The 9979-nt window shown below is 45.7% G+C and overlaps 1 protein-coding gene across 1 annotated transcript; it reads right to left on the bottom strand.

Annotated features, from left to right (window-relative positions):
* Positions 1-4077: 4077 nt before the first annotated feature.
* On the bottom strand, positions 4078-9145 carry LOC104616115 (C-type lectin domain family 6 member A-like; the record flags this gene model as incomplete). The annotated part of the gene is made up of 6 exons (XM_010297068.1): positions 9109-9145; positions 8087-8182; positions 7052-7144; positions 4809-4960; positions 4463-4590; positions 4078-4166 (listed from the first exon to the last, which is right to left on the bottom strand). Coding segments are annotated over exons 1-6 (595 nt in total), but the record flags the coding sequence as incomplete, so codon positions are not given.
* Between the last annotated feature and the right edge of the window lie 834 nt (positions 9146-9979).

Genomic DNA, 9979 nt, shown 5'->3' with positions numbered 1-9979 from the left:
GCAGGTCACTTGGTCATAGAAGGAGATCAGGGGCTGGGCTCCTCCTTCTGGCCCTTCTTGTATATGGGTGTCACATTGGCAAGCCTCCAGTCATCTGGGACTTCCCCTGTTAACCAGGACTACTGGTAAATGATGGAGAGGTTCACACAGGCCCACTTCTCAAGCTTGTCCAGGGTCCTCTGGTTGGCATGCCATCCTTCAGGTGTGTCAACTGCACCACTCGGCTTGGTGTTATCTGCAAACTTGCTGAGGGTGTACTCAATCCTACTGTCTGTGTCATTGATGAAGTTATTAAAGCGTACTGGTTCCAATACAGACCCCTGAGGGACACCACTCGTCACCAGTGTCCATTTGGACATTGAGCCGTTGACCTGCTGCTCTAGCTCTGGGCACCTCACATAGCTCTGACAGTGCTCTACAGGGACTCTTGCCCTGTAGACCCTTTTCCTTTTCCAGCCAAGAAATATACTCCTCTTCTCTCCAGAGACTCCTAGTCCTTGTTGGAAGAGCTGGAAGGACCCAACCATTTCATTTCAAGTTGGAAATAAAATTTAGTTCTATCTCTTGTAATTTCTTTGAGCCTTATAATTGCCCACAGCATTGCCTTTCCTGGAGAGAAGCTGTCTCATTCTGAACCAGTCAATGTGGAACAACATGGGCAGTGTGGAGGACCAGGGTGTGTAGAGGTATGGCAGAGATCAAGCCCTGAGGTGACAAAAAAGTAGAAAAGTCTCTGCTGTGTGGGAGACCCTTACAATGTGAGACTTTAGAGTCTCACATCACACAGATCATCACTCTCACCACAACAGCCTTCCCACCACTCATTGTCCCCCAGCATGTGTCCATTACCCTCAGGTGAACGTAAATCACAGTGACACTGAGAAAGAGCATCTGGTGACTTGCTGTGAGCAAGAGGTGGTGCTGGATTACTGGACCTCATAATCAGCTAAGGCCTTTGCAGGAAACTGGGAGGCTGTCCAAAAGCATGGCAAGAGAAATGATTTGTAATTAAGCAGCTAAGAGAGAGCAAGGTGTTGTGTCAGCACAAAAACAGAAGGTGAAAAGCCTTGCTCTGGTATGTGGACTGTCTGCATATTAAATAAAAAAGTGTTTCATATATTCAATAATCTCCTCTTTCCTCTTTTCTTATAAACTTGTAAAAGCCAGAACAGACGTGTTTGCAGTGTCAGAACTCCTTTAAATGCCAGTTCTGTCCTTTATTTCCCAAAACAACATTGTATGGTCCTCATCTGTGGTCAGGCAAGAAAAGGAAACCAAGTTAAAAAGAAAAAAAAAAGGAATAAAGGGGGAAACAGTATGAGAGACAGCAGGAGTGCAAAGAAACATGAAAAAGTAGAGGAATAAATGTTGTAACGGAACAGAGAAGAATTTGAGGTGAGGTAAAAGAGAGAAAAATAGTAGGAGAGAAATGCCTGCGTTGTATAAAAAGTATCAGAGACCCTCAGAGGGCATTTTTATAGAAAAGTCCTTAAAAAGAAAGACAGTGAAAAACACATACATTTAACTTTATTTCTTCACTTGGCTTGTCAAGGATCATTGTTTAGTAGAGACAGTCAGGTGTATCCTATAAAGAAGAATCAGCTGTCAGAACAGGAAGAAGGAAGGTAAGCCAGCATGTGCCAGTGCTTTCCAAGGCAATACAGAATTTTTTAAGAGGGTGAATACACTGTTACTGCAATAGACCCTGCACCACCACTCCTCTTCCATGTGATCCTTCAAGCCAGGTGACAGTATTTGCACCAGTCTTGCCTTCTCCTGCTTAATGCCATCCATGGACACAATGAATGTCGTCTTCTGCACTAACTCACACAGGATACATATTTTAATCATATTTTCTGAAAACAGAATGCAGTAGTGTTTCTTTTCCACTCTTGCTTCTCTCTCTCTCCCCAGTGATGCCTGGCATTTTCTTTCCATCTCTTGCTGATCATCAATGGATATAGTGCTTGCCAGCAGCAGGAAGAAAAGCAACCTCCCTTTCTACCTAGGCTGCTGTCTGAGCAGGTCAGACAAAAACATCAGGGGACATGACCACCTCCCCCACAACAAGATTCCCACTGGGAAATGTCAAAGAGACTTGCAGAGTAGGACTGAGCGTGTGGGGAGAACTGGCTGTGCTTTCTTCTGCGGAAAGAAGCAATATGTAGGAGAATGAGGTGTATTGCTAGGCAATACAATAAACAAGACAGACTTGGCACATAATGCCTGTTTCTAGTATGTTGGAGAAAGGTACTTCTTTCAGATAAATCCATATCAAAGAGGAAGTCTTTTGCATTAGTCTACATGTGTGTAAACACCTACTGTGTACAGAGTCCATCCCTACCTAAACCCCAAATGCTGCTGCTGGAGTTGACTAGTCAAGGACATTGGCTTTACTCAGAGATATGCCTGAAATTCTTGCTGAGAGTTTTACCACTTACCCTTCAACAGTGGCTGCACAAAACAGGGACAGGGACCAATTCTGCCTACTTTCATTTGCTGTATTGTACAACTACTGTAAAAGAATGGGTTTGTACTTGTGTATGCATGTATATGTGTGTGTGTTTGCAAGGAGGTGGGATCAGGAACTTCCTTTCAGCACTTCTGCAGGCAAACCCAGTATTGTCTCCCAAGATCCCTCTTTTGTCAGGACACCTCAAGAAAAACTTTGCATTCCAAATTTGGGGCATGGAGACTGTTTCTAGCAAGTTACATTTTCTTGCAAACTAGTTTTCTTGTGCAAGTTTTGCTCTGTCCCATACCACTTCCCAGCAGTCAGAACTGCATCTGCTTCTAAAACTTCCTGTAAAACATTGGTCACTCTCTGTGCATCTTTTCTGTCCCATTTTCTTCCTCAAAACGCTGCTGCTGTAGTTTTCTTCCTCAAAACCCTGCTGCTGAGTTGGGGGAAACAAAAAAGAGAAGTCCATTGCAATATTTTTGTTTGCTGTCTTGTACAGGACAACAAAGTTTTCTCCATTGTGAAAAGATCCTGGCAACTCTAGAAAATAGGAGATCAAGACCTTGCAACAGCCAAGCTTTTGGTCCACCCTTTTCTCACATTAGAAATCCCTCCTGGGGAGACTCTGGCTTTTGTCTTTCATGTGATATTTGATTGCTTTCTCTCCCCTTCATTGCCATGCTTAATCCTGCCACATGTCTCAGCAGGACCTCCAAAATCTGTCTCCTTTCTGCTACATCCTGGGCAAACAGTTGTTGGCCCTGACTACTACACAGCCTGCTCTCTTGCTTCCTTCACACCTGATTCTCCAAAAAGGTTCACAGCCTTTCTCACATATTTTGAAATGCTCTGCAAATGAACACTAGATTGTTCTTGTTCCTGGCCAGTCCAGTGCACTCACAGTAATATTCTCACCTGTAGGTGCCAAACATACTGAAAAGTTAAATCCACCATGTAGAGAGGCTGGGTTGGCGAGGGGCTGGGACTTGTCACTGAGAAGACAGCCTCAGGCAAAGAGCAGAATTAACATTTATTGATATGGTTTTTTAACTTATCAACACAAACTATGCTGAAGGAAGAAGGAAACGTTAAAGATAATCCATGAATAATTGTTCCTTTCAGGTGTGGGCCTAGCATACTCCACTGAATGCTCTTATTTCAAATTCTGCTCCAGTGACTCGTAGGACCAGTATCCTTCCATGAAACAGAGAGAGGGCCTTTTCTGCATCATTGAGATATTGAGTGGACAAGGAGTCAAGGAAAGTACTGGAGGATCAGTGCACCCATCTATTAAGGAGAGTGCAAAGGGGCACAGTAGGTCCTTGACATCAACCTGAGCAATTTCATCCAGGACTAATCTTCAGCTTGGAAAGAGATGAAGGGGCATAGGCTGGGAGGTCTTTCAGAGCTGGGTTTCTGTGTCAGGTTTGCTCATCCTACATTGCAAGATAAAGTGTTTGTGTGGGTTCAGACCAGCTTTTCATCAGCTCTTTCATGAGCTGTCCTTTCTCAAGCTCTCCTTCATCCAAAGTGGAGTTTCCTTCCTCAGACCAATTTGACTGCCTGTTCACAAATTCGATAGCAACTTGTGAAGCAAAGGATGTTATTCCAGTTACTGTAAGTACTGGAGTCTGTGTTTCCCTTGATGTGAATCGCAGCACATTTTTCTACAAAGAGTAAATTGGGTTCCCCAGGTTTCCAGAACCTGTAAAAGAGAGTTCCTCTATTGGGAAAGCAGCGGCGTGTATGACAGTGGGAGTAAAGTCACTTCAAACAGTTGTTGAAGAGAAAGGGGACGATTACTGTAACAGAGATCAGGAGCTTCGGCAAGGCAAAGACTAGTCATGTTTTTGACTAGAAAACCAGTGAAGTTTTCTGACTTACAGTGCAGTTAGGGACAGAGACCCCTCTCTGACACACACCTGCCTTATACAGTGTATTGGTCACTTGAACTGAGGGATGTGAATTACAGGACCTTCCTCACTCCCCCAGGATACTCACGTGGCTGCCTTCTTATATGGAGTCTGATCCACCCACTGCCATTGCCCATTTTCGTAAGTTAAGCCTATGTAGTATTTTGTTTCATAGGCGTTAGTAAATATTCCTTTTGCCAAGTTGAAGAGGAACTCCTGGAAAAAGCACAACGTCCATGAGGCGCAGGACTGCGCAGAGGGAGGCGGCAGGAGTCCCTGTGGGCTGGGGCTGCTGGCAGAGGGGAGCCGGTGCTGAAGGGGTGCAGAAACGACAGGCCCCCTCCCCCGCAGGCGCACCGAGGGGCTCTGAGCCCCCTCCAGGGCCTGGCACCGTGTCTCTGGCTGCTGTGCCCCTCTCTCAGCCCTGCACGTACCTGCTCTGCTTCGCTGTTGACCACCACCAGGCGGGAGCCCATCCCACTGCAGTTCTGCTCACTCTCAGCCCAGCCCATCATATCATCCGACAGATAATAGCAGCTTTTTTGAAAGCGTTTCCAGCCCGTCGGGCAGCATATCCAGCTTTCCTCTGTGGGGGGAAAAAAATCGTGCTTTTGAACAAGATGTGCTGTCCTTCATCTTGGTGAGCTCCATGCTGGGAGGGGTTTAAACCACACTTTTAATCTGGAGAGCAGTAAATGCTCTCTTCCATGCTCCAGCTCCACAGTAGAGCTGTCAACAGCCTGACAGGCTCCTGTCACAAGTCCCCTGCCTGAAGTGCCTTTCCTTTTCTCTGTTCTGCCATGTCCATGCAACTGCTGTTTGGTGAGAGACATTGTTTCTGCCTTACCCTTCCTGAGGATGCAAGATGGGAAGGACTTGGCTTGTGCTCCTCTGAGAACACTTCCATCAGAGAAATGTTGTCCAAGTGTTTAGCTCTCAATTCATGCAGACTGACAGACATGTACAGTAAACTGCTCTGACAGCCTTTCTGCCCCCACAGGCAGTTCCTTATACTAGCCAGGTTTTCCTAGAGATCTGCCTTACAGCCAGAAAGTCACATGACAGATTAAAAAAACATAGCTATATTATCTCAAAACATGAGGCTACATGCTTTGAGGCTGTATGTCTGTATCTATGAGCTGTATATATCATACTCTGAATATATCTCTGTATTGAATATATCAGGCTGAAAAGTTCATCCAATGAAGTCAACAAACACACCTTTGCATGTGCTACCTTAAATGCTTACTCTGAATCTCAGACCTCACAGGGACTCTTTTCTTGGGTTTCCCAGTCAAAAGCTCTTCCAGGGGTTGCATGCAGTGACAACACCCTGGTCAAGCCAACACTCCAGACCACCCACAGCAAACAAGCACATCATATTCATACTACAAGGTGGACTCAGATAACCCTGTGCCCTTCAAGAGCTGTCTTCACAGCACAGAATCTCACATCCTATTCTTGGCACCAAATGGAGGGAGTAGAGTCCAGTGAGTGGAACAGCTAGCAAAACTTTTGTTAACCTGCCTGTGCTCTTATACATTAGATCCACTCAAGGTGCACCATTATGCACCATTTGTAGAAAGAGGAACTGTGGCACTAGAGAGCATCAGAAAATATGCAAAATCAAGTACAAGTAGTCTAAGGAACTTGGAGCGCTCTGTCTGTGTGCTGCCCACCCTGATTTTTTACTGGAACTGCCTATAGCCATCATGTACTCTGCAAAACTTTTCCATCCATTCCTAATTCCACAATGAAAGCTAAAGTTTTCCCACATGACTAAACAATGCTGAACAATTTCTTCTGAATTCTTAAGGGTGTTGGTTGGGAGAGTCTGTCTTCTGTTCGATGAACATGCTTGTGCCTCATGGACAAGGTTTAAAAAAACCCTAGGCAGGTTTTTTTTACAGGGAACAGCAAATTGAGCATGTGTAGAACACAGTTTGTCTGGCCTTCCGTACATGTCCACCATAAGAATAGGTGGACCATGCCTATTTTACACTTGCAAACACCTTTTTATCATGGACTGTAAAGAGAGTCTGAACAGCTAGCTCAGATGCACTCAATGAGTAGGGGTTAGCCTCTGTGCAAACTGCAACCTGTTTCTAAATGCAGTGAACAAGCGAGAACAGATCTCTGAATTGAATTTGGGAATTTGCACTGCAGGAATTCTAGTACTTGCCATTGCCATCACTTCCTGTGTGATTGCAGCCCAGCTCTCCAGCTACTCTAAACTGCATAACAACATCCTCCTACCATTCCTACCTCTATCCCTCGCACTGACCATGATGCTTGTGTAAACAGGCAGTGACCCAGCACAGGGAGCTGGGTTGAACCAGCCCTTACAAAAAGATGAAGCACTTTCAGCTAGGTTAGGGAACTGAACTAGCAGTTGAGGGTTTATGTGAGGGCCAGTGAGAGGGGAAGAGTAGGAAGGGTGGTCAAAGGTAGGTCTGGAACAACCCACCCTCTTCCACTGGGTCAGAACATGTTTTCATAGCATCCTAAGTAAGATTGTGCAATACAGCATTTTCTTTCCTCGATTCTCCGTCTTCCTTCCTTAAAACAATCCAGCTCTGGCTGACAATCACATTCCCAAACTCAAAGGTTCACTGACACTAAAGTAAATTTTGGTGAGGTTTTTAGTGTTGCTTATGAGGCTCTTAGCATCACTTACTTTTGCCTGCAGATACGTTGGGGACACAGTGCCACTCCGTAGGGTTCTGGAGCAGACTCTTGTACTGGCCATAGCTTCCATGAAGGAAAACAACTGGGGAGAGAGGAAAAAGAAGGAAAGTGTTGCTGTCACCCTTTCCTCCTCATTCATGAGCAACCTGTCCTATCCTCCACCTTCTGGTTTAGAGCCCCAACAGAGATGCTGTTACATTAACAAGCTCTGAAATACGTATTGAACAAGGAGATCAGAAACAGCAGGCCATTTCTCCCGCTGCTGGTCACTCCCTCCTTTGAACAGGCATTCATCAGATGAACGTCTCTCACCTCTGCTGAGTGAGAGACTCATTTTCACAGCTGACAAAACCAGCTTAGACATCTTTTGAGGATGGGGTCAGGAAAGGGTCAAAGAAATCATGGGATAGCTTAATAAAGGTGAATATTAATTACATTCACTCTTAATCTTTCTGGGCATTGCAGCTTTAGAGCACCACTTTTACGCCTACCAAGAAAGGGTAGAATTGTTGACTGTTGAGGCCTCACCCAAGAGAGTTAAGAAGAAGGACAGAAGAGTCATCACAGAGCAATATGAATAAACTGGGACAGTACAAGCAAAGGATTTTCCTTTTGGTCAGTCCAGGCAGTGTGGGTGGGATGTGGCTAGAGCATTTGATGGATTCTTCCCCATCCTACTAAAATATGGGCAGCCTCATACTAGTATTTCCAAGGAGATCACACTGGCTCCTTGGCTGCAACATTGTCACAGGGAGCTCTGAGAGAGAGACCAGGTCAACAGAACCAACATCCAGCAGCCAGCCTTTGGGGAACCTAGTCAGATGCTCTCTGACACTAAAGAGGCTTCTCAGATCTTAGTGGGAGGGGAGAAACTGACTGGTTTCATCCAGGATTGGCTTTATTCAGGCAGGTGAGAAAGTGAGAGGAGCAGTGTGAGAGAGACTAGGATATTGTTTTTCCATCTGACAAAAGGCAGTCAGCTGCTCCCTTCATCCCAGGGGAATTAAGAGATCTTGGAACTCACCAAGGCAGATGGTTACAAAGGCAGTTTTGATGGCAAGGACAGAAACAGGGAAGACCCAGGGGTTCAGCCAGGAGCAGCTTCTCTCTTCTGCTGGGGCTGCAAAACACAAGGTGAGAATGGGAATCCCCCAGCCCAGAGTCAGGGGCAGGATAACCCAGGTGGCTCCATACCCCAACAACCTGCTGGTACCCTTGTTTCAAGGACTGGGGAACCTCACAGGTGCTGTGAACAGGTCCTGCTGTAACTAGTTCCTGCTGCCCATCATTAGCAGTGGGTCAGATCCACAGAGTAGGGCAACATGGGGACTGCCCTGAAGCTGCTCTTTTAGTTTACTTTTTGTCACAAGCCCTGCCTGTACTCTTCTGAAACCACACTCCTCCTTTCTTTGTCCTGTCATACGTCCTTTCTCCTTAACACATCTTCCTTGCTGCCCTCCATTACACCTGTCTTTCACTGAATGCTCTTTCTGTACCTCCCTCCATTTCTCTTTAGAGTTTATTTCTCTCAACTACCTTTATTTTGGCTCTATCCCCCAAGCCCTTTTATGCACTAGCTCAAAGGAGTGACTGTCCAGCGCAGTGTTTGCAGAGGCAGACACACAGAGATTGTTTCCACATGGAGAATGAGCACTTTGAAGCTCTTGGGAGAGCCCTCATTTGGTTCTCCTTAGAGACACCAGAGATGGGAGCAGTGACGTGTGCTTAGCTTGATGCAGATAGTTTTAGCTGGATAATTATAGTAGATTAGCACTCTTAGTCCCATCATTTACAGAAAAATCACTGAAGGGGATGGCAGACCATAGTCTGCCCGGACTTTTGTTCCCCTTGGCTCTGGGAAAAAGGTCATTCCACCAGCCCGGGCCCTCCCCAGTTCCCTCATCTGTTCCTTTGCTCTTGTCCTAAGCCCCTTCTTCTGGTATGAGGCCAGCCACTGTACCATGCCCATTATCTATCCCAGCCCTGTATTTTCCCCCACCCCTTCTTTCTTCTACAGGAGGACAGAAATGAAGGCTTTGTGGTTACCTGCAGTTCCAGGACTGACTCTCTCTTGGCGATTCATTCTCTCTACCACAGTATCTTTCTTCTCCACCAAGAATCCACATTACAAATATGGCCACAAATACAGCCTTCCTCCTTCACAGAAGACTGCACTAGGGAAGCTTCCACACTGGTGGAAGCTTCCACACCTCCTTCACAGTCTCTAATCCAGTGTGCAGAAAAAGCCGTATCCTGGGTGTTCCTCACAGCACATGAAGATGGGGGAATTTTCATCATTTCTCTGCCAGGACATTTCACAAGTTGCTTGTTGCAACACAGAAACTCACAAAGGCAAACGAAAACAGATGAAAAGTAGGATCATTCCAGCTCAAACAAGCTCCTTTTGCACATATTCAAGCAGTTTCACAGGACATACTACTGGCCTTACCTCTTTGGTGTTTGTTCTTCCCTGGTGAGTGAGTATGTGTATGAAAAATACCTATGCTGTTGGTATTTGCTAGCAAAGGGCTAAACCAACTCACAACAACCTGCAAAAGGAAATCAAAAAACCACAGGAAAGTATATCTGTGAATCAGTCTGGGCAAGCTCCCATGTGAAGCCTGAGCCCAGCAACACAGAGCACAACAAAGAACTTGCCAACACTGATTTTAACTAATTGCTCATGAAAAGAGGATGGAGCTTTGAGCAGAGGGATTCCATAATGACCTGTCATTATGGAGCTGGAGGTCAGAAGGGATCACTAGACGGTGCCAGAATCCCTGTGCACTACAGATCATGAAGTTTTACTTTGTCACAACTACAAAAGGCACTGCCATACATGGTGGTTCTAGCACTGCTCAAGGCGACTTGATTCAAAACCCTGCAGGATAAAGTGTCCTTAAGCATATCATAAGGA

This window comes from Phaethon lepturus, unplaced genomic scaffold (assembly GCF_000687285.1).
Source record: "Phaethon lepturus isolate BGI_N335 unplaced genomic scaffold, ASM68728v1 scaffold57891, whole genome shotgun sequence".
NCBI lineage: Eukaryota > Metazoa > Chordata > Aves > Phaethontiformes > Phaethontidae > Phaethon > Phaethon lepturus.
The sequence above is the reverse complement of the archived record's forward strand: the minus strand, read 5'-3'. Positions and strand labels throughout refer to the sequence as shown.